Below are 27,780 nucleotides of genomic sequence, written 5' to 3'. Positions count from 1 at the left end.
TGTCCTAGCAATGTGCCAGGACTTGCCTGCCTTTACAAACCAGCCAATCTTTTTTTTTTTTTTTTTTTCGAGGCAGGCTGGAGTATAATGTTGCCATCACAGCTCACTGCAGCCTTGAACTCCTAGGCTCAAGCAATCCTCCCACCTCAGCCTCCCAGGACTATGGGCATGTGCCACCACACCCCGCTGATTTTATTTTTTGTAGAGACAGAGTCTCACAATGTTGCCTAGCCTGGTCTCAAACTCCTGGGCCCAAGTGATCCTCCCACCTGAGCCTCCCAAAGTACTGGGATTATAAGTGTGAGCCACCATGCCCGCCCCAAATCTTCCAATCCTGAGAAAGGCTAACAGTGCGCCAAAGCGAAAACAAGACAGTTATGCCAGACATTGATCCTCTCAAGGACATCAAGTAACAACACAGAGAGGATGCTAACAGTAAGAGTGACAATGGTCAGGAAGAGGGGATCTGCATAGTCCTGAGTGACAAGGGATCCAGGGAGGAGGAGGTCCTGGAGCTGAGACCCAAAAGAAGACCTGAGAAGGGCTGTGTGGCCATGGACTGGTTACTTAACCTCTCTGAACTTCCGTTTCCTCACTGGCAAACAGAGTTAAAAACAGTTAATACTTACAAAGCATTTACTTTACACCAGGTACTATTATAAACACTTTGTGTGTCTAAGTCATTTAATTCTCACAATAACCCTATGAGGGAGGTACAATTATTATCTCATGTTTTAGATGAGGAAACTGAGGACCTGATAGATTAAGTAACTCAACCCAAGTTGCAGAGTTAGCAAATGGCGGCGGTATCCTGCCTCCTTATAAGGTTGTTGTTGGGCATAGACGTGAAGCCCCAAGCATACAGCACACAATAGGTGCTCATGAAATGATGGACATTATTAGGAAGAAAATAAGAAGTCTCCTAAATGAGCAGACAGTGATGATGGCATTGCCAGGATGCACCTGGGACCTCCATGCTGCACACAAGCCTTGCGCATTTTCTGGGATCTGTGCCTGACACAGAGTAAGACCTGTCTTGGATGGATGGATGGATGGATGGATGGATGGATGGATGGATGGATGGATGGGTGGATATATACTGTTGGAACAGTAAATTCAATAGTGTCAGTCCTGGGCCAAAGCCCAGCTCTGCTGTTTCCTGGTTGTGCGGCCCTGACAAGGTATGTCCTGGTACTATCAAGGGCTTCATAAATACCAGCTGAATAAAAGGAGGAAAGAAGAGACAGAAGCAGAGAGCCAAAGCAGGTATTCCCTCCACCATGTGAATTACATCCACATCCTCGAAGCACCTGTCAGGTGCCAATCTTTTTTGCTTGCTCCTGCTAACTAAAACAAAACACTTTGCTTCTTCCCCTCCCCAAGACAAAGTTCTTGCTGCAGGAGTAGCCAGCTCGATTTATGTTTTATAGGCCAAACACAAGGGCCATGAAAGCTTCAACAGACCCCAAGGGCAGCATTATTTTGTCAGTCTTGTGGCAAAGCCCAACAAAGATCCTTACAGAATGAGTACACCATATAGTTCCCATTTGTCTCATGAACACACGCACTAAGTGGAATTCACACCCCAAATGCTGATTTACATTTCCCAACATCCTGCCCCTGCTTTCTGAGTCAGGCAAGATCAGAGTCCAGCACTGTGCCAGGGATCGGGGGATGGAGGAACAAGAGCTTCCCAAGTAGGTGGAAAGACAACATAGGTGTGGTAGCAGAGAAATGGTCCCCAAAGATGTCTAAATCCTATTCCCCAAAACCAGTGCACATGTTGTTACACAGCAAAGGGGAGTTAAAGCCACCGATGAAATTTATGTTGTTAATCAGCTGACCTTAAAATTAGGAGATTATCTCAGATTATCCAGCTGGCCCAATGTAATCACAAGGGTCCTTAAAAGTAGAAGAGGGAGGCAAAAGAGCCAGAGAAGGAGATGTGAAAAAGATTGGATCTGCCATTACTGGCTTTGAAGATGAAGAAAAGGATCACGAGCCAAGGAATGCAGAGGACCACTAGGAGCTAAACAGGCAAGAAAATAGATTCTCCCCCAGAGCCTTCAGAAGGAAGCAGCCCTGCCTGTACCTAGATTTTAGTCCAGTGAGACCTATGTCAAATATCTAACCTACAGAACTGGAAGATAATAAATTCGTGTTTTAATCCAATAAGTTCATGGTAATTTGTTACAGCAGCTTTGGAAAACCAACAGTTTTCTCTAGCGTTGTGGCTAAGAACATGGCTTGGAATCTGAGGCTCTGGCCTTGATTTCCAACTCTGGCATTTATTAGTAGCATGGCCAGGGCTACTCTATGAGCCCGAGTCTAGGGTTCCTCGACTGCAAAGTAAGTGTAACAGCCTCTACCCAGATTTAATGTCGAAGGATTTAATGAGTTAATGTGGTAAGCATTTAACAGGGGACCTACTACATATGATGTGCTCAGTACATATCAAAAGACAGACACTGAAGAGACAGAATACAATTAAAATCATACATCAAGCTGGGAGGTATCCACCTCCTTTCTGAACATGATCAGGAACCAGAGGGCTCAGGGTTTGAACCCTGGCTCTGTCACTAACAGTGGGATCCAGGACAAGTTACCTAAACTCTCGGACCACCCACCTTGCCTCAAAGGTCATTGCTGGGATTAGAGACATGACTGTCAATAGAGCACCAGGTCGGCATCTGCCCGTCACAGGAGGGAATAATGTAAATTACCTCTCCCCAGACGTCAACTTTAGGCACCCTGTGCTGCAGGGTGGGTTCAGTAACCCTCCCTTGTTCACAGGGCTGTTGTGAGCACCCAGGGAGAGGAAGTGCATGAGAGGGCTCAGTTAACTAAAGTACTGTCAGGATACGGGCAATTACTGCTCTCCTCTCACATTCCCAAAACACAGCTTGCTTCCAGAAAAACAATCCACAGGGATTAGACAGGAAAAGCAGAGAGAACAATCACATACACAGTTTGATTTCTTTTAGTCACTGGGCTTATGGGCTAGTGTGAATTTTCATGGCCAGGGAAATTCTTTGAGGGAGACAAAAGGGAAAAATCTGATTCTCATGCCTGCACCGCTCTTCTGGAGAGAGTGTGGCAGGGATCTCTAGACATCTCACCTTCTTCTGGTGTCTTTCAAAGACCAGCACAAGAGTCAAGGTCAGGCTCACTGCGGCCAGGGTCACGAGCAGCATGCCAGCCCAGTGGTTCCCCAAGGCAAACATCTGACTGGTAGAGTAGATATTGGCCCACACCACCACGTAGAAAACCTGCAAGATGCCAGACAGAGAGCATGGTCAGGAACTTCAGTCCTCGCATAAAGCAGCTCCATTCAAAGGGACACCTTTCAGACACTACTGATACCCTCCTTGGATTCAGACAGCTCACAGCACCAGTAAGAGATTGATGCAGACACCTGGATCTGTGAGAATGAGCTAATGTTCCTTGTTTATAAGCAAAAGTAGACAAAAAGGGTTAGTAGCTACTCCTAATCCTTGTTTACCTTAATTTTAAATAAAACAGAAAAAGGCAGGTGGATCTGAAGTGAGACAAATATCAGTTCAAAGACCACAATGATCCTTCAAGCACTATATGGCTTTGGACAATTTATAATTCCTCTAAGTCTCAGTTTCCTCATCTGTAAAATGGGGATAATAACACCTATTTCACGGCATTGTAATAAGGGTTAACAAGGTAACATAAGTAACAGCCCAGCACTCACCAGGGAATGAATCAATGCTGGTTCCCACCCTTTTCCCTTCTCCCTAGAAGTGGGACCTGGGAGTCAGGTGTGCTATTTGACCATTTATACATACAAAACAGCAGCAAATCACAGTGGTTCCAAGCACAGACGCTGAAACCAGACTGCCTGGGTTCAAATCCTGGCTCTGTCATTTATGTATGTAAGTGTTTATATGTATCAATATGAAGATGTATACATATATTATATATATATATATATATGTATGTGTATACACACATATATATGTACATGTATATATGACTAGAGCTGAAATAACCCATCTGTTGAGCAGATGGGGAAACCAAGTTCCAGAGAGGAGGAAAGTCTTGGCCAAGGCCAGATATTGAGCCCAGAGCCTGGGTGGATCTGCAGACTCCCAATCCCAAGCTCTGCCCACAGTAAACCCTGACTCCCATCCTTTACGCAACGACCTGGTTACAACTCTCTCCCATAAATTTCCTCTGATCCCAAATCAATGTCCATATGTACTGCTCATTTCCAGGCACCTGGGCCAACAGCCCCCAAGCCCCTGTCCCACACCAACAGGCTCCAAGACACGGTGCTGAATTTGGTGGTGCCACAAGCTGTCAGGGCAGGGTCAGTGTGCGGGCCACCTCCCCCTTACCACAGCAAAGGCCAGCCGCATAGGCCTCGAGTTGTAGATGATATATCTTCTCACTTGGGGCTCCAAGAGGGCACTCTCAGCCAAGCTCCTGTACTGGTCGGCCGGGACCTGCTTGGAACCCAGGGAAAGAGATCAATCAGCCGCAGGACAGCCAGTTTCCAGTGCATGTGACTATCATGTGGAAGGGGGATTAGGCACATTCTGGGCTGTCCCAAAGGCAGAATGAGGAGCTTGGAGCACTGGGTGGAAGTCACATGGTGCAGCCCTCAGCTCAGGGAAGAACAGGCATCATGACATCTGGAGAAGGATCCACACAGCCTCAGACTCAGTACCTTGCAGCAGACACAGGGCAGCCTGATGGTTAACGCATAGGCCCTGGAGTCAGACAGCCCTGGGCCCAAACTCTGGCCCTGCCACTCATGTGCTGTGTGACCTGGAGCAAGTAACCCCACTCCTCTGAGCCTGTTTTTTCCTCTGCAAAATAAGGATAATAAAAGTACCCACTTTGTAGAACTAAGGTACATATTAAACAATACATGTACAGTGCTGAGCAAAGGGTCAGTCCCTCAGTGAACACTCAATATAGAGTTGCCACTATCAATACTGCAATATCAATATCTATTAATGCTGTCCAAAAGACTGAACACTCACATCTTCCTGCCCAAACAAAAGTGTCTATAGAATATAAAGGCCCCATGAGAGTAGAACTAAGTAAACAGAACTTAACCATTAAAATGATATTTAGGCCAGGTGCAGTGTCTCACACCTGTAATGCCAGCACTTTGGGAGACCAAGGCAGGTGGACTGCTTGAGCCTAGGAGTTCAAGACCAGCCTGGGCAACATAGCAAGACCCTGTCTCTTTTTATAAAAATAAAAAAGAATGCCAGGCACGGTGGCTCACACCTGTAATCCCAGCACTTTGGGAGGTCAAGGCGGGCGGATCACGAGATCAGGAGTTCAAGACCAGCCTGGCCAACATGGTGAAACCCTGTTCCTGCTAAAAATACAAAAATTAGCTGGGCATGGTGGCACGTGCCTGTAATCCCAGCTACTCGGGAGGCTGAGGCAGGAGAATTGCTTGAAGCCGGGAGGCGGAGGTTGCAGTGAGCCGAGATCACACCACTGTACTCCAGCCTGGGCCACAGAGCAAGACTCTGTCTCAAAAAATAAATTAATTAATTAATTGAATTGAATTGAAAAAAATTATATTTAGGAACACGGTAGAACAATATGTAAACTGTTCACCCATAAGAAAACCCAATCTGCCAGGCGTGGTGGCTCATACCTATAATCCCAGCACTTTGGGAGGCCGAGGCGGGTGGATCACTTGAAGTCAGGAGTTCGAGACCAGCCTGGCCAACATGGTGAAACCCCGGTCTCTACTAAAAAATACAAAAATTAGCCAGCCGTGGTGCATGCTTGTAGTTCCAGCTACTTGGGAGGCTGAGGCATCAGAATCACTTGAACCCAGGAAGCAGAGGTTGCAGTGAGCCCAGATTGCGCCACTGCACTCCAGCCTGGGCAACAGAGCAACACTCTATCTTGAAAAAAAAAAAAAAAAGAAGTAAATTCTAAAATCTTCAGGCTAAAATTAGCAGTATATCTTCCCTATTCATAATTAATCCTTAATCCTCCTTGGCCTTGGCTAGCACAGGAAAGGCCTGATCATGTTGGGGGCTCTGGGAAGAGAGTAAAACCCATACATATAGGTACTTCATAACAATAATAGCTACAATGTATTGAGCATTTACTATATACTAGAGACAATGCCAGGGTTCCTCAAGCATTACTGCATTTAATCTTAACAAAAACCCCTTGTAATAGGGATCAATATTATCCACATTTACAGATGATAAAACTGAGGCTCAGAAAGGTTAAATCACCTTCCTAAAGTCACATAGGTAGTGAGCATCGGAGCTAGATCCGCATCCAGTTCCACAGGTCTGTGAAGCCTGGCCTCAAATCACCATGCTTGAAGGTACTGCATCATTATCTAATGAATTCATAGGCACTTTCCCTTGTATATGCAGTTCGCTCTCCTAAAATGCCCTTCCTCCTCTCCACCCAGCATATTCCTATTTATTCAAGATCCCAGATCAAGCATCTGCTCCTCTGCAAAGCTTTCACAACCACTGCCCTCTTCCCCCAGGCAAGTTTCTCATTTTCTCCTGTGAATGTCTTCACTGCCTGTGCATTCCTCTTCTGTGGCATTTATATGATACTGTCCCAATTTCTCCCACACACGTCCATCTTCCCCGCTGGGATCTGTGGACATAGGTACTGTGTCCTGTCCACCCCTATTATGTTTAGCCAGTTAAGTGCCTGGCACAGAGTGGGCACCCAAAAAAATACACATTTGTTAAGTGAGTTAACTGGGAAGAGAGGAAAGAGAGGGCACTTCTAATATACCCTCCTTATATACCCTACGACAGCTGGTACAGACTGTTTCATAAAGATTTTGTGAAAAACTGGATGAAAAGCTAGAGGGACGAATGGATGAAGGAGAAAATGGTAGGGATTCAAGGAAATCAGCACTCACCTGGATGCCCCAAGTTTGCAGTTGCTCTTCTGCGGCTCCCAGGTCGAAGGAGATGGGTGCACAGGTATTGTCAATCCGGAGAACAGTGAGGACCTGGCCATTGTGGAGCTCTGGAAGCAGACCAGAAGCTTCATCTGGCTGAGTGATAACCATACCAGGCTTGTGGGGTGAGCCCAAAGCCTGGCGGCATCACACCTCTGGCCATGAGAACCTCCTCGCAACAAGGAGGGACACGGTGGCCATCCTCAAATCCTCTTGGGAGAAGGACTGGATTTGACTGGGAAGCCCCCAGGAGGCAGGATTAAGGCCAGAGGGAGGAAGCTCCTAGGACCACAATGTGAGACCGAATAAGGAAGAACTTTCCAAGAGCAAAAGCTGTCCCCATAAAAAATAGGCATTTTTTGTCCCCACAAAAAAATGTTCCCCAACACAAGGAATATTTAAACAGAGACTGAAAAACTACATTGAGGGGGGTGATGCAGTGGACCTTTATTTAAGCATTGCAAAGAATGCTCAGCTGAATAAGTTAAATTCCCAGTAGGCTCAGAGAGTCTAAGTAAGAAATAACTGGTCTCAGTAGGCAGAACAATGGCCCCAAAGATGTCCACACCCTAATCCCCAGAGCCTGCAAATATACTGCCTTCCATGGCAAAGGGTGGAAGTAAGGGGGCTCATTAGCTGGCCTTTAATAGGAAGACTATCCTGAATCATCCGGGTGGGCCCCATGAAATCACAAGGAACCTTAAACGTGGAAAAGCGGGACAGAAGTAGAGTCAGAGGGAGATTTGACTATGGATGAAAGGCAAGGAGGGATGTGGCATCGATCGCTTTGACCATGGAGGGAGAGGGCCATGAGCCAGGGAACGTGGGTGGCCCCAAGGGGCTGGACAAGGAAAGGAAATGGATTCTCCCCAGAGCCTCCAGAAAGAAAAACAGTCCTGCCACCAAGGGGATTTCGGCTCAGTGAGATCAGTGTCAGACTTCTAACTTACAGAACTATGAAATAACAAACCCAGCTGGGTGCAATGGCTCACGCCTATAATCCCAGCACTTTAGGAGGCCGAGGCAGATGGATCACCTGAGGTCAGGAGTTCGAGACCAGCCTGGCCAACATGGTGAAACCCTGTCTCTACTAAAAACACAAAAATTAGCCGGGCGTGGTGGCACATGCCTGTAATCCCAGCTACTGGGGAGGCTGAGGCAGGAGAATTGCTTGAACCTGGGAGGTGGAGGTTGCAGTGAACCGAGATCACGCCATTACACTCCAGCCTGGGCAACAAGAATGAAACTCCATCTCAAAAAAAATAAATAAATAAATAACAAATCTGTGGTTGGTTTGGTTTGTTGTTGTTGTTGTTGTTGTTGTTTGGAGACACAGTCTCTCTCTGTCACTCAGGCTGGAGTGCAGTGGCACGATCTCAGCTTACTACAATCTCCACCTCCCAGGTTCAAGTGATTCTTGTGCCTCAGCCTTTCAAGTAGCTGGGATTACAGGCATGCACCGCCACGCCTGGCTAATTTTTGTATTTCGGTAGAGACACAGTTTCGCCATGTTGGCCAGGCTGGTCTCAAACTCCCAGCTTCATGTTATCTGCCCGCCTCGGCCTCCCAAAGTACTGGGATTACAGGCATGAGCCACTGCACCTGGCCCAAATCCATGGTTTTAAGCCAGTATGTTAGTAGTAACTTGTTATAGCAGCAATAGAAAACTAATACACTGATTTACTGTAATCCCTCCTACGTATGGCTGCAACACACTCAGCATTTCAAAAGCATAAAACACGTGTTTATTCCCTCAAAAAACACACATCAACCCAGGCTGCTCACAACTGCTACCAAAGCCCCCGCCCTCCAAGGGTAGGATGAAGCCAGACCATGAGACCAGCTGGAGAGAAAAGTCTGGACTGAAATCCCCTCAAGGCCAGGGAGGAATGGCAGCAGCACGAAGCCAAACCTACCTGCCTGCAGTTCCAAGTAGAGAAACTGGACAAAAGGATCCAGATCTCCTTGCACCACAGTACAAGGCCCTGTGAGCCACTGGTCAGCAGCCAGGAGGTCTCGGGGGTGGGAGAGATTCCAGCCCTGGGATTCTAGGATCCCAGGTTTCAGCCATGCACTGCTGAGGACTGGATATTTTGGCATATTCTCTATGGCGGCTGCTTAGACAATGAGGCAGGACAGAAGAGATTAAAGCATAAGTGTGTTGTCTGCTGATCCAAAACTCCTGTCACCCCAGTGTAGCTCTGAACAGTACTTGAGTCTTCAAAGCCAAATGACTCACTCCACTTTCCAGGAAATTCCTGGCCTATCCAAACCCTCTCTCTCCCCGCTCCCCCAATGCATCACCAAGCCCTGCCAACTGGGCAAACAAAACATCTGTCCACTCTGTGCCCTCCTGGCATCCTCACCTCTCCCTTGGCCCTCTGCAGTAGCCTCCTAAGTGGCTTCTGCTGCAAACCTACCTTTACTTCTACAATGCATCTTCCACACAGTGGCCAGGGTGCAGATCAGATGATACCAATGCCTTGAGGAAAATTTTCAATCGCTTCCTGGTGCTTTGCAAAAGCCAACCTTGTTACCATGTTCTTCCAGCCCTTAGGAAAACTAGCCTCCTGCCAGACTCAGCTTGAGCCCCTCAGCCTCGTTCTATGTCTCACCACACCAGCCTCCTTCAGTCCCTGAACACAGTGTTCTCCCCCACCCCAGGGCCTTAGCATATACTGTTCCTCTCTCTAGGACACGTCTACCTAGCTTCACCCAGTTACAGCCCATGCATCATTTGTATCCCAGCTCATGATTCACTTTCCCCAGAGAGACCTCCTTGACACTCTAAACTCCTAACTGATCAAATCCTCTGCTAAACCTACCATAACTGATGCTCTTCTCCTTAATACTCACCAAAGCTAAATACCTATGTATGCAATTATTTTATTACATATGCATGAAATTACTTGAATAAAATCTATCTTTTCCACCAGACTATACACTCTCACACTGGTTTGTTCATCACTGAATCCCCTGATCTGATACAAACAGGAGGCACATTAAATACACGTTTGGTGTATAAACAAATTAATAAGATAGGAAAAGGTTCTTTTTTTTTTTTTTTTTTTGAGACAGCGTCTCACTCTGTCACCCAGGCTGGAGTGCAGTGACACTAACATGGCTCACTGCAACCTCCACCTCCCAAGGCTCAAGCAATCCTCCCACATCAGCCTCCCAAGTAACTGGGATCATAGGCATGCACCACCACATTCAGCTAATTTTTTTTTTAATGTTTTATTTTGTAGAGATGAGGTCACTATGTTGCCCAGCCTGGTCTCAAATTCCTGGGCTCAAGGAATCCTTCCATGTCAGCCTCCCAAAGTGCTGGGATTACAGGCCTGAGCCACTGCACCCAGAGAGGAAAAGGTTCTTTTTTCATACCCTGGGATATCATCTCTGATCTCAAGGGTTCCACAGAATTCTAAATTCTACCTCCTGCCAAAAAGAAATTTATTTTGCTTTTTTTCTCTCTCTCCTGTTTTTTTTTGGAAGTGGTGGGGGACAAGGAGGCGAGGTGGTGAGTGGTGAAAACACAAGCTAGATAGCTTTGGAGTTCAAATTGGAGCTCGGCCTCTCACTAACACGGTAAAGTTGAGGAAGCAACTTAAACACATGGGCCTGTTTCCTTGCTTAAAGGATGCACACATCCACTGCAAAGGACTTTACAAATAATTAACATGATAAAAATAAAGTGCTCAGCACAAGATGGGTACAAAATAACTGGCTGCTATTTTCATAATTTAAAAGCAAGCTTGTCACAACTCAAAAGTTACAATCAAGCAACATCGATTTATCTGTGTTTTTACCCTCCCACACATTGTTTCATATTTTATTTCATAAAAATAAAATATGAAAAGATAAAACTGGCCAGGCATGGTGGCTCACGCCTGTAGTCCCAGCACATTGGGAGGCTGAGGCAAGTGGATTACTTGAGCCCAGGAGTTGGAGATCAACCTGGGCAACATGGTGAAAAACCCCGTCTCTACAAAAAAATACAAAAAATCAGCCAGACGTGGTCGCACGTGCCTGTCGTCCCAGCTACTCGGGAGACTAGGGTAGGAGGATCACCTGAGCCTGGGAGGTCAAGGCTGCAGTGAGCCAAAATCACGCCACTGTATTCCAGCCTGGGCAACAGAGTGAGATCCTGTCTCAAAAAAAATAAGTAAGTAACTAAAACTATAAAAATTTTTTTTTTTTTTGAGATGGAGTTTCGCTCTTGTCACCAAGGCTGGAGTGCAATGGTGCAATCTCAGCTCACAGCAACCTCCACTTCCCAGGTTCAAGCAATTCTCCTGCCTCAGCCTCCCGGCTAGCTAGGATTACAGGTGTGCGCCACCACACCCGGCTAATTTTTTGTATTTTTCATAGAGATGGGGTTTCACCATGTTGGCCGGGATGGTCTCAAACTCCTGACCTCAGGTGATCCGATCCACCCACCTAGGCCTCCCAAAGTGCTGGGATTACAGGCATGAGCCACCATGCCCAGCCTAAAAATAAATTTTAAAATAAGCAAATGAGGAAAGCCAGACCAAAAAAAAAAAAAAAAGGCAGACAATAAGAACAGGTTCTGGATATGGAGCCATTTACTAAGCACCAGGCACTACGCTTGGGCTTCATTCATGATTTCATTTCATCCTCCAAGAGCCCCCGAAGCTTGGTACCATCAGCATGGAAAAGAAAACTGAGTCTTTGAAAAGTGAAGAAACTCCCTTGTAAACAGGGAAAATGAAAGTGAGAACAAGAAGCGAGAAGGGAAGGTAGTGCAAAAATGCAGGCAGTCAAGCAGATCCGGTCTCAGACCAGCTCTCCAGTCCACAGCAAGAATGAAAACTCCACGTTGACTTGGACTCCACGCATGGAGACTCAGAACCATTCCCAGGTCTAGGTCGTTGTACACTGAATTACGTGTTTGCCCAAGCAATGCAAAGATCTTTCAGGATGTCTTTGTTTGCCTTTCGAACCAAGAGTTCCTGGATTCTTGGCAATACCAGCTCTCATCTGTTCCTTAAAGTGAGAACAGCAAGTCCTCCGCTTAAAAATACTTGTTTTTACACCTAGGCTAAGTAAAGCTACCAAAGAAAAATGTGTGTGTCTGTGTGTGTGTGTGTGTGTGTGCACGCGTGAACGCACACGCAAAGGGGGAAGCAGTTTCCTACAAAGGAACAAGAACTGACGTGCCAAAAATCAGTGAAGCAATGTCTTCAAAGTTCTGATAGAAAAATTATTTCCATCTTGTTCTACTTTTGTGTGTCTGTACACACTGCTTTCCTTACATATATACACACACATTGCTTTCCTAACAACACTAGTAACAAAAGAAGCCTTTGTTTTTAAGCAGTCAAATTTCAAAGCCTCTAAAAAACCCTCCACATTCCCGTGGACCCCCACAATTCTGGATGCTGTTTCCCCTTGCCCATATCCAGCTACTCATTAATTCTTTCATTCAACAAAATATTGATTGAGCATCTACTATGGGCCAAGGTCTGTGCTAGGTACTGTAGATACAGGGATGAAAAAGACAGGAGCCCCTTCCTTCAGGGAGCTTACACTCTAGTGAAGAAGCCAGACTTCAACACTTTATACATAATTATTTACAGACTATGATAAATGCTAGAGGGAGAAACAGGAATATATCAGAGGGTCCTGACTTAGGCTGAGCCACCAGGAAGATTCTTCAAGGAAGGGATATTGAACTAAGTTCTGAAGAATGAATGGAAATTCTTTTTCTTTCTTTTTTTTTTTAGATGGAGTCTCACTCTGTCGCCCAAACTGGAGTCCAGTGGTGTGATCTCGGCTCACTGCAACCTCTGCCTCCCCGGTTCAAGTGATTATCCTGCCTCAGCCTCCCTAGTAGCTGGCATTACAGGCACCCGCCACCACATCCAGCTGATTTTTAGTAGAGAAAGGGTTTTACCATGTTGGCCAGGTAAACATGTACTCAAGTACTGTTTGAACTCCTGACCTCAAGTGATCTGCCCGCCTTGGCCTCCCAAAGTGCTGGGATTACAGGCGTGAGCCACCATGTCTGATGGATGAATCGAAATTCATCAGGAGAAAGCAGGCAAGGGAAAAGCACAACAGGCAGAAGGGAACGCAGGTGCAAAGGTCCTGAGGCAAAACAGCACAGCAAAGAATATGAAGGCAGGCCTTGCAAGCCGATACCGACAGGTCTTCACACTAAGCCCCATGGAAAACACTGAGCAGAAACTGACATGGTTGGACTAAATGTGTATTTTAAAAAGATATCTGGGGCCAGGTGTGGTGGCTCACGCCCGTAATCCCAGCACTTTGGGAGCCCGAGGTGGGCAGATCACCTGAGGTCAAAAATTCGAGACCAGCCTGGCCAAGATGGTGAAACCCCATCTCTACTAAAAATACGAAAATTAGCTGGGTGTGGTGGTGGGTACCTGTAATCCCAGCTACTCGGGAAGCTGAGGCAGGAGAACTGCTTGAACTTGGGAGGTGAAGACTGCAGTGAACCGAGATCATGCCACTGCATTCCAACCTGGGCAACAGAGTGGGACTCCATCTCAAAAAATAAAAAAAATAAAAATTAAAAAACCTCTGGGCCCCATTCCTGTAACCCCAGCATTTTGGGAAGGCAAAGCCAGAGGACTGCTTGAGGCCAGGAGTCTGAGATCGGCCTGGGCAACAAAGTAAGGCCCCAACTCTACAAAAAAACATTTTTAATTAGCAGGATGTAGTGGTGGATGCCTGTAATCCCAGCTGTTCAGGGGGCTGAGGTAGGAGGATTGCTTGAGCCCAGGAGTTCCAGGCTCCAGTGAGCTACAATCACACCACTGCACTCCAGCCAGGATAACAGAGCAAGACCCTGTCTCTAAATAAGTAAAAATAAATTAGAAATATAAATAAATAGTAAAGAGCTCTCTGGCTGCCATGTAAAGAATAGATGGAAAAGAGAAAACCAACTAGCAAGCTACAGCAGGGGCTCAGCAGAGAGTGATGGTGGCTTGGTCTAAGGCCAAGAGATAGAACTGGTAAAAATGACAGAATGTGGCCTCAAAGACACCTCCCCCTGAGCTTATCTAAAGGAACTTCTGCGCCCTGTGAGTCCAGTTCAGCATGAGGTAGAAAGGGGGTGGAAAATGAAAGGTCATGATCTTACCTTGCCCCCAGCCGGGAGGGCTCCCTCCAGGCAGGGCACTCCAGCCAGGGGAGGAGGGGGGCAATGGGCCAGCGGCCCCGGGGTCCACCTGTGGTTCACAGGCCATGGCAGGGTGCCAGCTGTTTCTACTTCCCCTTCTCAGAGCTGTGGTTCATTCTGGAGCAGCCAGCTCAGCATCATATGCCTTCAGAAAACAGCACAAAAAAGAACTTCAGGCCTGAGCCTGGGCAAGCCGGGGTTCCTAGGGGCTGTCTCCAGGGCCAAAGTCACCAAAGGCCAGGGAGAGTTACCCGGAGTCTTTTTGCCGACTTTGGCCTTTTTGAACATGCTGAGAAAAATTCCCAGGAGGAGAAGGACGAGGAAGAGAAACCAAAACCTTCCAAGGCCCAAACTGAGAACTTCCCTTCTGGTCTTGGGTCTTCTCCAGCTCAGGCACAGCCAGGGGCCCACAGGGAACTCAAGAGCTGACCAGGCCCCACTGCCAGGCAGTTGGGATTTCTGTTCCCTTACGGAGGATGCCCCAGGCAACCAGGCACAGGACAGGTATATTCATTACAGGGAGTCTTGTTTACACACAGGATTTCAAGTAGCTTCCTGTAAGACACTGCAAAATACACATTAAAAAAAAAAAATCAGCCAGGCAAGGTGGCTCACGCCTGTAATCCCAGCACTTTGGGAGGCTGAGGTGGGTGGATCACCTGAGGTCAGGAGTTTGAGACCAGCCTGGCCAACATGGCAAAACCCCGTCTCTCCTAAAAAATACAAAAATTAGGCCAGGCATGGTGGTGGGCACCTGTAATCCCAGCTGCTTGGGAGGCTGAGACAGGAGAATCACTTGAACCTGGGAGGCGGAGGTTGCAGTGAGCTGAGATCGTGCCACTACACTCCAGCCTGAGAGAGCAAGACACTGTCTCAAAAAAAAGAAAAAAGTAGCAGCCACAGAGAACAAAAATACCCAGATATTCAAGCAATCAGGCTCCCTAGCAGGGACAGTAGTGGTTTGTTTTCAAGAACATGGTCTCCAAAGTCAGACTAAACAGTTTAAACGCCAGTTCTAGGCTGGTCTGAAAGTAGTGCATTATCTCAATTGCATGTTCACAGTCAGTTACAGACCAAACTCCTTGTTCTACTCTTTTCTCCCCTTCTCACTACTGCACTTGACTAGCCTCAAAAAAGAAATTTTTTTAAGCCAGCTCTACCACCTCTTAGTTATGTCAACTTGGGCAAGTGGTTTAATCTCAGACAGCTTCAGCTCTCCAAATCTGGGTACCCTCCCCACAGGGTTGCTGCAAAGGATCAATGGATGACACATATAAAGGACATACAACAGCATCTGAACAAAGGACACACTCCAAAGTCCCCACAGCCAGGTCACGGAGAGGCATAGCAGGAATCACTCAGTCACGTTCATCAGCAAAAGCAGTGACACCACCCAGCACGGTGGCTCACGCCTGTAATCCCAGCACTTTGGGAGGCTGAGGCGGGCAGATCACCTGAGGTCAGGAGTTTGAGACCAGCCTGGCAAACATAGTGAAACCCCGTCTCTACTAAAAATACAAAAATTAGCCGGGCATGGTGGCAGGCGCCTGTAATCCCAGCTACTCAGGAGGCTGAGGCAGGAGAATCACTTGAACCCGGGAGGCAGAGATTGCAGTGAGCCGAGATCACGCCACTGACCTCCAGCCTGGGCGACAGAGAGAGACTCCATCTTAAAAAAAAAAAAAAGAAAAAAAAAAAGGCAGTGACACCTGTCATGGGTGTTTCCTTAATGAGAAACTGAGTTTCCAGTGCCACTCCCTCCAGCAGCAACCTGCACATTTACCTCTGTTATGTGTCCTCCAGCAGGCCTGAAAATCACCCCTCACCAAGGAAAATCAGGCCTAAGTCCCCTGGGATGACACACCAGCCCTGCTAACTAACCACCTTGATGAAAGGTCTACTAGAATCGTCTTTTGCTGCCATGGTTCTAGACGTTCGTGAAGATATGAAGTGGCCAGTCAGCACACATCTTCATGATTCCAAGCTGGCCCAAGGGCTGATGGCCACTGATCAGGCCCCCTAGAGGGGGAACAGGGCTCTTATGCCCTCACCATTTTTCACTTCTCTCAATACTTTAAACAGCAGCAGCTACAGAATGGGCCCAATGCGAAATGAAAATGTGAGGCCTCTTCTACAAAAATAATGAAGACTTTCAAGATGGCGACAGCACAGCATTAAACCAAATGGGAGGGGCTTCCTAAGTGGGGGACCCTGTGTGACTGCACAGGTTGCATGCACCTGAAGCTGGCCCCGATTTTCAGCTCTGGAAGATCACTTAGGAGCCCCCTCTCCCAACCAAGAATATGTAAAAGACAAGCCTTTAACAATTATCATGTATCTGCCCTGCACTGGGCTCTAAGGCTACAAAGCAGCAAACTATGAAAACATTGAAGACTTCAGAGCCAGAAAACCTGGACTTAAATTCCCACTCTACCACATACATGCTCTTTGACATTAGCTGTCAAGGTACTTAACAACCCGAACCTTGCTATTCTCATCTGTAAAATGGGGATAGAGAGGTCTACCTCCTATAGCTGCTGTGGGGATGTAACAGAAGGAAATGCAAGCATAATATCCAGTACTCTGCTCACCAGACAGGCCCCTTTCCTCAACATGATTTTCCTATTTTACAGGAGAAAAAACCGCAGGTCAAAGATGTAAAGTGACTTGCCCAAGGTTGGGAGGCTATGCTACCAGCCATGGAGCCAGGAGGTAAACCCAAGCCATCTGGCTCCAGGGTCCAAGCCCATAATTTCCACGCCCTTGCCCCTCTGCACTCTAGTGTGACTGTCTCTGAGAATGTTCATGAAATCACCCTTACAAAACAAAACAAAACAAAACAAAAAAGAGTGAGTCAAGGGAGACTGCGTTTCTCAGGCAAGATCAAGCAACAAATGCAAGTCAGCCTTGAGATGCTACACTGGGGATGGCAGGGGCCTTCTCCTCCTCACCTGGCCCACAGCAGGAGACTCTCCTAAATATGCTAAGTGTTTCTCACTCTCATCATGCCTTACTTTCTTCCTGTACCAACAAAAATAGCCACAAGGATCTCTGCCCTGCACTTGATAATCACTGAAGCCCTTCCCTCCTTCATTTGATCATCTCTTAGGCCCCTGAGGCAGATATAATTCTGAGATCCATGTTCCAGACAAGAAACGAAGGGACATCGTAGCTAGGGGCCTACAGCCCAGAGATGCTGTACTAGAGTCTCAAAAAGGCCTGGGGGACCGAGCAGCCACGAGGGACCATGCCCAGGCTGGAGTTGCACAGGTAGCCTTCCAGACTGTGTGGAAGGTTCCATTTGTTGCAAAATCCCACCATGAGGCATTGTCTTTCAGAAGAAACCACAGCACTCTACTTGGCCCCATCAGCCTCTCACAAAATACTAATCAGCAGGCTTTATCCCATTCACCTGGAGGCTGTTTCCTGTAATAGCTAAAAGTAACCAGCCCTGTCCTGCCGCTTCCCACCTGTGTAACCTTGAGTAAGTTACTTCTCTCTGCCTCAGTTTCCTTACATGTAAGTGGGGATAACGACAGTAACTTCAGGTGGTTGTGAGGTTTAAAGAGTTCACACATGTAAATCACTCAAAATAGCACTGGGCAAATAGGAATCATTGAAGAAATATAGCTGCCATCATTTTTACTCCACAGACATTTCCTAAGCACCTTCTCAGGCCAGGCCCTGTGCTATCTTGAGCACGAAACTGGAAATAAAATCTGAAGTTCCTACTCAGCCCTCCCTGCTAGGGATCACCATCTGGTAGGAAAGACAAACTCAGGGAAAGACAATTACAAAACAAACAATTGCAACAAGGCAGTGAGAGGGAGCACCTTGGTTGGGGTGGGGGAAGGGTTCTCCGGAAGGCTTCCTGGAGGAGGCTCCTGGGCTTGGCAAAGGTGGAGGTGAGAGCCAAGAGAGGCCAGTGCCAAGCAGAAAGGGATATGGACCAGAGGCCAGGACAGGCCCATCAGGGCAGCCTGTGTGGTCACCTTGCAGCCCCTCATTCAACCAGGAAGCTGCAGAGGGCAGGAGGGCTGCTGGCAAGACCTCAAGGGCAGATGCCTATCATATGTCCTGAACCCCATTTCCCCATCCAGCTCAGCCCTGCACCAGCCCTAGGATAACACAGAAGGTCAGACAGACAGCAGGGTGGAGGCAGAGCAGGGGGAGTGAGCATAGCCTTGAGGCCCCTGCAACTAAGCAGGAAAACTAGAGCTTCTCTGGGTCTCTTTTGCTGATTCTGCATTTTAACCAGAACTTCCAGATATCCATCTTGCACAAGGTCAACTCCCCTCTTTTTCAGCCCGTAGAGAGCATCTGCAAAGGAACATACTCTTAAGTCCTATTGCGCAAAGGCCCCCAGCTCTGCAGACACCGAGTGCCCAGCCTCCCCGGGAACTATGTGCAGCACTGAGATTCGTCAGTTTCCTAAGTCAGGTTTTGTTCTGTTTGTGAAAAACCCAACACGAGACCCTAAGAGGGCCTGTTACAGAAGTTTCGGGGCGGAAAAACCTTGAGACACAATGAGTCCGAGCTCTCCATTTTACAGGTGAGGACGTTAAGACCCAGAAAAGAAAGTGTACCATCCAAGGTCAAGGAGCCGGTCCTGGACTGGGCCAGAATTGAAACCCAGGCTCCTTCACGCCAGCTGGAGCTGTCTCGCCATACACGGCCTTGGCCTTGGGCAGCTGTCTCGTCCCAGTCTCAGTCTCCGCCCTCTGGAACTGTCCAGGTCGGCTGAGGATGGGGGATCTCCTTCTCCCCAGAAATCAGTCTGGCCCTCCCCAACCGCGGGCCCCCAGGAGGCTTGTCAGAGCCGCTCCCGCGGCCGGCACGCGGGGGAGGGGCCCCAGGGCGCACGAAGGACTCCCCGCAGGCTGCCCGCCGCGCCGACCCCAGGCCGTCGGGCCCGAACGCAGGCCAAGGCGGAGGCGCCCAGGCTGCTTCCCGGCCCCGGAGCCCCACAGCACCAAGCCCGGATCGCAGGACACGGGCGCGCGCCCGGGCCCGCGCATACTCACCGCCCGCGCCGCCGCCGCCGCCGCCGCCGCCGCCGCCACCCCGGGACGCGGAAGGTCGGGGGCGCCAAGCCCCTAGTGCCGCAGCCTCTGGGCACCGCAGCCCCGCGCCCCGCCCGCCTCCCGCGCCGCGCGGCGCCGCCTTCACGGGCCCGCCCCCCGCCCGGCCGGCCCCGCTCGGTCGCCCAACCCCGAGGAGCCGCCCGCCGGACTCGCTTTGGGGCCAAGAGGGAACGCGCCTCCCGGGCCCGCGGCGGAGCGGAGCTGGAGGCCGCGTTTCATCAGCCGAGCGCCCCCCCGGGACGCCGGAAGGAGCCTCCGCGCGGAGCCGACCACGTGCACGGCATCTTGGGGCACGGGTTCCCGCCGTCTCCCCACTGTAAAGGAGCGGCTTACTCCAGAGGTCCAGCCCCCTCACACACAATCACGGAACCCGTGGATGAGGCAGTATTTGAGACCAGAAGTTTATTGGGGACTTGGGTTTGGTTTTTGTTTGGTTGGTTTTGTCGTTGTTTTTAGAGTCGGGGGTTTCGCTGTGTTGCCCAGGCTGCTATCGGACTCCTGACCTCAAGCGATCCTCTCGCCTGGGCCTCCCAAAGTGTTGGGATTACAGGCGTGAGCCACCGCACCTGGCCGGGGACTTGTTTCTAATGGAAAATTGTGTATGTGCTGTATTATTAAGAGCATTGGTTTGGGGTCAGACTATCTAGGCTGTGATTCGGGTCTCTCCACTTCTTATTATCATCTTTGGTAAATTATTTAACCTCTTTGTGCCTTCGTTTTCTGTAAAAAGCAGATAATTATAGCTACTTCATGAGGTCGTGTGAAGATTTAATGAGATAGTGTGTGTGAAATGTACACAGCTACCAGACACATACTCACTCGTGTTCCCAATTGATATACTCACAAGGGCTCACTCCCATCGCCATCATTCGTAATTTCAAAGGGTCTACGGTTAAAAGTAAGTAACCTTTCCCCTGAGGAAAACACTAACCTTGTGCTTTCCTTGTATTTTTCCTTAGAGCACATATGTACCTGTGCGTGTGTGTGTTTACACAAAGGAAGGCCTTTTCTATTCTGTTGGGCACTCTGCTTTTTCATTCGACAAAGTACCTTGGCGCTGATCGGCCAGAACGCGCCACACTGCCTCATTTCCTTTTAAGGGGCACATAAACGTCCCTATATTAATATTAGGTTTGTGCAAAAGTTATTGCGTTTTTTTGCCATTAAAAACATTACAGGCTGGGCGCGGTGGCTCACGCCTGTAATCCCAGCACTTTGGGAGGCCGAGGCGGGAGGATTACCTGAGGTCGGGAGTTCGAGACCAGCCTGATCAACATGGGGAAACCCCGTCTCTACTAAAAATACAAAATTAGCCGGGCCTGGTGGCGCATGCCTGTAATCCCAGCTACTCGGGAGACTGAGGCAGGAGAATCGCCTGAACCCGGAGGCGGAGGTTGTGGTGAGCCGAGATTGCGCCATTGCACTCCAGCCTGGGCAACAAGAGCAAAACTACATCTCAAAAAAAAAAAAAAAAAAAAAAAAAATTGCAAAAACCGCAATTATTTTTGCACCAACCTAATAGAAAGGGTCTTTGTTTTCTTTACCCTTCTTTCTTGGTGGACATGAAGGTGATTTCCAGCCTTGCTGACAGGCCTTGCCCTGATATACATAGCAGCATTGTTGCGTACATGCAAACATGCCACAGCCTGCATTTCTTTCTCTTTCTCTCTTTCTTTCTTTCTTTTTCTTTGTTTCTTTTTCTTTCCTTCTTTCTTTCTTTCTTTCTCTCTTTCTTTCTTTGTTTCTTTTTCTTTCCTTCTTTCTTTCTTTCTCTCTCTCTTTCTCTCTTTCCTTCCTTCCTTCCTTCTTTTTCTTTTTCTTTTTCTGAGACAGGGTCACTCTCTGTTGCCCAGGCTGGAGTGCAGTGGTGCAGTCACAGCTCACTGCAGCCTCGGCCTCTCCTCTCAGGCTCAAGGGATCCTCCCACCTCAGCCTCTCTGGTAGATGGGTCTAAAAGTGCATGCCACCACTCCCGGCTAATGTTTTTGTTTTTGTTTTTGTTTTGTAGATGCAGGGTCTTACTATGTTTCCCCAGCTAGTCTCAAACTCCTACACTCAAGTGATCCTCCCACTTCAGCCTCCCAAAGTGCTGGGATTACACGTGCAAGCCACCATGCCTGGCCCATTTCTATAAGTAGATGTGCTGAGTCAGAATGTACATGCTTTTTTGTTTGTTTGTTTGTTTGTTTTTGAGATGGGGTCTCGCTCTGTCACCCAGGCTGGAGTGCAGTGGTGCGATCTTGGCTCACTGCAGCCTCCACCTCCCGGGTTCAAGCGATTCTCCCACCTCAGCCTCCCGAGTAGCTGGGATTACAGGGGTGTGCCACCATGCCTGGCTAATTTTTGCATTTTTAGTAGAGACGGGGTTTCACCATGTTGCCCAGGCTGGTCTCGAACTCCCGACCTCAGGTGATCCACCCGCCTTGGCCTCCCAAAGTACTGGGATTACAGGGGTAAGCCACTGCACCTGGCCTATGCATGCATTTTTTTATTTTAACAGATATTCCAAATTGTTGGGAAACTCTCAGACCCCAGAACTTAGCTGGCTGCATGATCGGCCAGCCCTCAGAGACAGCATGATTGGAGGCAGGAGCAGGAATTGACAACCTGAGCAGTAGATACCACCCGGGCACCCTCATTCACCAGGTAAGTAAGGATCCAAGTAGTGGGCTACTAAAAATGAAGTTCATTCATTTATTTATCCACAAATGGACGTTCAGTACCTGCTAAGGGACAGGCATTGTACTGAGCAAGAGTGAACCATACACACCAGGTCCCTATTTAGTGTGCCTGATTTCCAAACAAAACAAAAACAAAAAACAATTTAGATGCGTGGGAGCAAGAGCCTCAAGAGATATTGAAGCTTTACTCACTGATGATAGGATATTAAAAGGGATCCTGCAACAGGTGTGTGGCCTGATCACCATCTATCTAAACCCTAGCTCTCCAACAAGGTCGCCCTCCTCCATGAAGCCAGATGTGGTCCCCCTGCCCTTTCTGCCAGGCTGCCTTTACTCTTCATTCTCACTGCTGGTCACTCCAGCGTGAACTTAGTGCTGACACATCAATCTCCTATACCAGGGAGGCACAGAAGACAGGGGCCTTTGGAGCTGGCCCACCAGGCTCTACCACTTACTGGCATGTGGCATTGGCAGGCAGCTCAGCTCACTCTCTGAATTTCAATACCCTCATTTATGAAAGGCAGATAACTGCTAATCCGGGAGATTGCAAGAATTAATTGAAGTGATGAAGTGCTTAGAAGAAAATGCTCAGTAAAAGTGTGGTGCATTCTTGGACAACAAGGTATCATGTGTTTGCATCTCTGAAATGTCACCAGTATTCAGTCCTGGCATAGCAAGGAGGAGTGGGTGCTCATGTAGAATGGAGAAAGGACAATAAAATCCAGTGAAAGTAGGGTGAAATCCAGTCAGGTGTGCTGGAAAGCAGACTTCAGTAGTGATCATCTTGAATCCACAAGGTCCTTGTGGTGGGCCCAAGCCTCTCCCCACCCACAGCCTACCCTGGACTAATCTTTACTCACTCTCTCCCAACACGTAAAAACCCTATGCTCCAAAAATACAGAGCATCTCTCAGTTCCTCCTATAACCCTCTCCCCCTGTTCTCTCACTTCTAGTTCTCAGTGGTTGCCATTCTCTCCCATCTGGAAAGTTGTCTCCAAACCCCAGCCCCATTGTTCCACCTGACCAACCAACTCATTCTCGGGTTTCAGCTGAAAGGGCCCTTCTTCTGGGAGCCCTGCCCTGTCCTGGGCCTAGGCCAGTTGCCCATTCTCATAGTTCATTCTCATAGTTACTCTTGTTTGTTTGTTTCTGGCTTTGTTTGTTTTTATTTTTTGAGACAGGGTCTCACTCTGTCACCCAGGCTGGAGTACAGCAGCACGATCTTGGCTCACTGCAGCCCCGACCTCCTAGGCTCAAGCGATCCTCCCACCTCAGCCTCCCAAGTATCTGGGACTACAGGCATGCACCATCATTCCTGGCTAATTTTTTATTTTTAGTAGAGACAGGGTTTTACCATGTTGCCCAAGCTGGTCTCGAACTCTTGAGCTCAAGCAATACACCTGCCTCGGCCTCCCAAAGTGCTGGGATTACAGGTGTAAGCCACTGTGTCCAGCCCTACTCTTGCTTAACCTACACTCATCCCGTACTCATCACATGGTATTGTCATTGTTCAGTGTCCCCTTTCCCAAAAAGAGAGTAAGCCTTTTGGGCATAGGGCTGTTTCTACCCATGTTCATAGCTATCCGCCTGCCCCTAACCCTGTCCTCAGTAATTGTTAAATGCATATGAAGTAGTGAATGAATAAATATGAATGAAATCATCAGGGCCTCAACTATAGATAAATCCAAATAACCACAAACCCCAGCCAAAGCCACCCTTACTCAGCAGTTGCTCCATCTGTCCTGTTGTGTCTGTAAGGGTTACAGACCCAGGGCTGAGGGCTAGCTGCCAACACTGTTTGATAACTTGGATGAAGTAAGAGAATGAACTTTTTTCCAGCCTGGCAGAACCTTAGTGTTGCAGCAGATGGTACTGGGAGAACCTCAGAACTGCTGGATGAGTAAGTGAAAAGGCAAAGATCAAAAGATCAAAACTTACATCTTGGTGTTTTTTGGTGTTTTTTTTTTTTTTTTTTGGAGCTCATGTGCCAGTTATAGATTCACTAACTTCCTAAACTTTTCATGGAGACATACTACTTGGAACATTGCCATAGCCTGAACAAATTGAACCAAAGAATGCAGTTATTAGTAATTCAGGCTGGGAACTCAGACAGACCTGGGTTTAAATCCAGACTTCACCACAAATTGGCTCTGTGGCCCTGTAGCCTCAGTTTCCTAATCTGCAAAATAGAAATAATAATACCTACCTCATAGAGATGGTAGGAAAATTAGATTATGTATATAGAGTACCTTGAATGCCACCTGGTATAAAGTTGATGTTAATAAATGTGAGCTATTTTAGAAATTATTTCCGAAAGTGTGTCCCACAGAATGTTCTGTTGCTAGTGGCTCCATTACATTGATTTCAGCTCCGGGAAGTCACATCGTCAAATGACGGACTCCGCTATGGGAGAGGTAGACTAACTGTACGTGAGAGCTTGGGACTTAATACATAGCTGTGCTTGGCAGGAGGTGTGCTGGAAGTCAGACAGATCACATGCTGTTTGTCAGGAAACCGGGCCTAAGTCAGAAGAAAAAATCCTCTGAATTCCTATCAGGAAGGCCAGCAATCCCCCCGGGGCAGATAGGGGTCAGGGATCTGTTTCTGCACTATGAACAGAAAGACAAGTGCCAGGGTCAGAAGAGTCAGAAGAGGGAGAACTCCCCTCTAGCGGCTGTGGAGAAGAGGCAAGGGCAGTTGAAGGCAATTGGGCTTTTTTAACTAGGTAACTAGACTATCGGTCTTTTCATCTTTAAAAACCACCTAAGATAATTGTAGACAACCCAGTCTTGCTCTCTGAACAAGCAGCCTTGTTTCTCTCCTAAACTTATCATCAACGGCAGCATCTAGAATGCTGCCATCCTGCTTTGTAAGTTATTTTCTTTTTCTTTTCTTTTTTGTTTTTTTGATACAGGATCTCAACTTTGTTACCCAGGCAGGAGTGCAGTGGCACAATCTCGGCTCACTGCAACCTCTGCATCCCAGGTTCAAGCGATCCTCCTGCTTTAGCCCCCACAAGTAGCTGAGACTATAGGCAGCGCCACCACCATATCCAACTAATTTTTTTCTTTTGTATTTTTTGTAGAGACAGGGTTTCCCCATGTTGCCCAGTCTGGTATCGATCACCTGAGCTCAAGCGATCCACCCATCTTGGCCTCCCAAAATGCTAGGATTATAGGTGTCAGCCACTGCACCCGGCCGTAAGTTATTTTCAAGTAGGAAAAAAAGGAGGCTGCCTGCTCCTTAACTCTTCAAGCCTACCCATCCCTATCAATCATTCCTTCAAACACAGTAAACTATGGCTTTAAATTCACAGTTGATCCAGGAGCCAGTGGCATCGGAAATTTTTTTAAAAGCCAGAGAAGATCTATGTTGACCTGATGATCTTTCACCTTCTAGATCTCCCTGAACCACTGGCCAAATATCTCAATAAAGAATGTGCTTAACCTGCCTCTTAAGACCTATGTATTTGCACAAGAAGGAAAAAAACAAAAAACAAAAAAGAAAACAGAAAAAAAAGCAAAACTAGAGCTGCCTGCCTGTGCTGAAGCTTTTTCAGTAATTTCAGAGCCACTGAAGTGATGTGAGATCAGTTGACAAGAGAAAAACACTCTGAGATCTGCCAGAATGACCCTCAAGGGGAGAAAAATAATTAAACAGGTGGAAAAACAAGGAACACGCAAGACTGATCAAAGCGTTCTTTTCTGTTGAACAGCTTTTGCTGACTTCTGGTACCATCAGTTTTCTTGAGTACAATAAAGACCAAGAAATGCAGAATGTTAGTTACGGGCCTTACTCAATCAGGCTCAAAGGCTTTATTGGGGTTATAGGAAGCCAAGTACCCAGTCCACCAATGTCCTGGGAGAAAAGCCTGAAGGCAGAGCATGGTAGGTTTTCTCTTGCAGCCTGCAGGCTGATCTGATGGGACTTCAATTCTGTCACTTCCTTGCTCTGTGACGTTGAACATTCTGTAAGCCTCTGGGCCTCAGCTTTCTCATCCATGGAAGTGGGATTACAGTGTCTAACCTGCAGGGCTGCTGCGTGTTTATATATGTGCATAGAACATAATGGGCTTCCCTTGATAGAAGCAGAGATTGGACATGTGGCCTCTGACAAGTTACTTTTTTTTTTTTTTACAAGTTTTTTTACAAGTTTCCCTCTCCTCTCCCCCATTCAGAAAGTGGAAGGGGTAATTCTTCAGGGAATTTGTGAGATGTTACCACAAGGTTACACAATGGCTTGCTGTAAACTATTTTATGTCTTCTTTTTTTTTTTGAGACGGAGTCTTGCTCTGTCACCCAGGCTGGAGTGTGCAGTGGTGCGATCTCGATCTCAGCTCACTGCAACCTCCAACTCCCAGGCTCAAGCGATTCTCATGCCTCAGCATCCTGAGTAGCTGGGACTACAGGTGCACACCACCACGCCCCAGTAAATTTTTTGTATTTTTAGTAGAGACAGGGTTTCGCTATGTTGGCCAGGCTCGTCTCGAACTCCTGGCCTCAAATGATCCACCGACCTCTGCCTCCCAAAGTGCTGGGATTACAGGTGTGAGCCATATTTTATGCCTTTTATCAGGGCATCCTCTGTAGGTTTACATGACATAAAATTGCCCAGAGGGCAACTGAAGAGCATCACTCTACAATTTGGGAGAGGTAAAGGGAAAAGAATCAGATGGGTAAGATACATAAAAGGTATATAGCTATGAAGTTGTTCAATACTCAGTACACACCGTGGTTAAACACAGATGCAAAAGCTGGATTGCAAGTTTGAATCTTGGCTCCATCACTGCACATCCTTGGGCTGGTTCCTTAACCTCTCTCAGTCTCATATCCCATAAAAAAAAAGAATTAAATTAGTCAATATAAATGTAAAAGTTCTTACAACTAGCTGGCACATAGAAAGCTGTTAGCAGGCTAGGCATGGTGGCTCACATCCATAATCCCAGCACTTTGGGAGGCCAAGGCAGGCAGATCACTTGAGGTCAGCAGTTCGAGACCAGCCTGGCCAACATGGTGAAACCCCATCTCTACTAAAAATACAAAAATTAGCCAGGCGTGGTGGTGGGTGCCTGTAGTCCCAGCTACTCAGGCGGCTGAGGTGGGAGAATCACTTAAACCTGGGAGGTGGAGGTTGCAGTGAGCGGAAATCATGCCACTGCACCCCAGCCTGGGCAACAGAGTAAGGCTCTGTCTCAAAAAAAAAAAAAAAAAAAAAGCTGTTAGCAGTTGTAGCAGAAACATGGTTTTACCCATGGAATATCCATGGGCTCCCCCTTATTTCTTAGCCTCCCTTGTGTTGGGTCGGGACACGTGACCTACACCAATGAGCTGAGAACAAGTGTCATTTGAGGACTGAAGCAGGTGAGAGCTGATGCATGCTTGCCAACTTTTTCTTCCCATCACTGAAATTTCATGGAAGCCATGTGGTGAGATGGTAGAGACACAAACTGGAAGTAATCCAAATCACTGAGCGGCCACATGGAGAACAGTCACCCTGAAGTCACCCAACTTGTATCAGATTTTGTAAGAAATAAACCTTTGTTACATTAAGCCACAGAGATTTCAGAACCTGTCCTGTCCTGACCGATGCAGCTATTATTAAACTTGTAATCAAGAATGATTAGTCTGAGAAAAGGACAGCAAATTTTAGAAAATTAGGAAACATTTGCTGAGTACCTAGAATGTTCCAGACATCTTGTATAGTGCCTTATCTTCTCTAATCTGGGGGTGGTTTTTGGCACCCAGGGGACATTTGACAATATCTGGAGACATTTTTTGTTTCACAACTGAAGGGGTTCTGCTGGCATCTAGTGGGTAGAGGTCAGGGACATTGCTACAAAGCCCTATAATGTATTAAGTGTACAAAAGGAAACCCTCCTGGCCAGGCATGGTGGTTCAT

At 47.6% G+C, this 27,780-nt stretch overlaps 1 protein-coding gene and 1 long non-coding RNA gene across 17 annotated transcripts in view; one reads left to right on the top strand and one right to left on the bottom strand.

The window, feature by feature from the left end:
• Positions 1–19,422, bottom strand: part of TMEM268 (transmembrane protein 268) — a 34,514-nt gene extending 15,092 nt beyond the window's left edge. For 4 of the 16 annotated variants that reach the window (XR_008668374.2, XM_063696723.1, XM_055350495.2 and 1 more), the window contains exons 1-5: positions 19,142–19,378; positions 14,079–14,262; positions 6,908–7,017; positions 4,368–4,475; positions 3,120–3,269 (exon numbers count right to left, since the gene is read on the bottom strand). Coding sequence is in view for 12 of the 16 variants with exons in the window: in XM_063696723.1 (XP_063552793.1) it covers positions 3,120–3,269; positions 4,368–4,475; positions 6,908–7,017; positions 14,079–14,184 (474 nt within the window). In the remaining 4 variants the exon portion in view is untranslated. Of the gene's footprint in view, positions 1–3,119; positions 3,270–4,367; positions 4,479–6,907; positions 7,232–8,865; positions 9,064–14,078; positions 14,263–14,368; positions 14,675–19,141 lie in introns of those variants that run through there. The other 12 variants (XR_010130331.1, XM_063696719.1, XM_063696720.1 and 9 more) reach the window with 9 other exon arrangements.
• Positions 19,423–19,499: 77 nt separating this feature from the next.
• On the top strand, positions 19,500–26,098 carry LOC129524561 (uncharacterized). The gene is made up of 4 exons (XR_008668375.2): positions 19,500–20,099; positions 21,702–21,847; positions 24,968–25,082; positions 25,199–26,098. It is a non-coding gene; the product is annotated as an uncharacterized lncRNA (long non-coding RNA).
• The last annotated feature ends 1,682 nt before the right edge of the window (positions 26,099–27,780 follow it).

Source organism: Gorilla gorilla, chromosome 13 (genome assembly GCF_029281585.2).
Source record: "Gorilla gorilla gorilla isolate KB3781 chromosome 13, NHGRI_mGorGor1-v2.1_pri, whole genome shotgun sequence".
NCBI lineage: Eukaryota > Metazoa > Chordata > Mammalia > Primates > Hominidae > Gorilla > Gorilla gorilla.
Note: the sequence above shows the minus strand (reverse complement) of the source record. Positions and strands in the feature narration are given on the sequence as shown.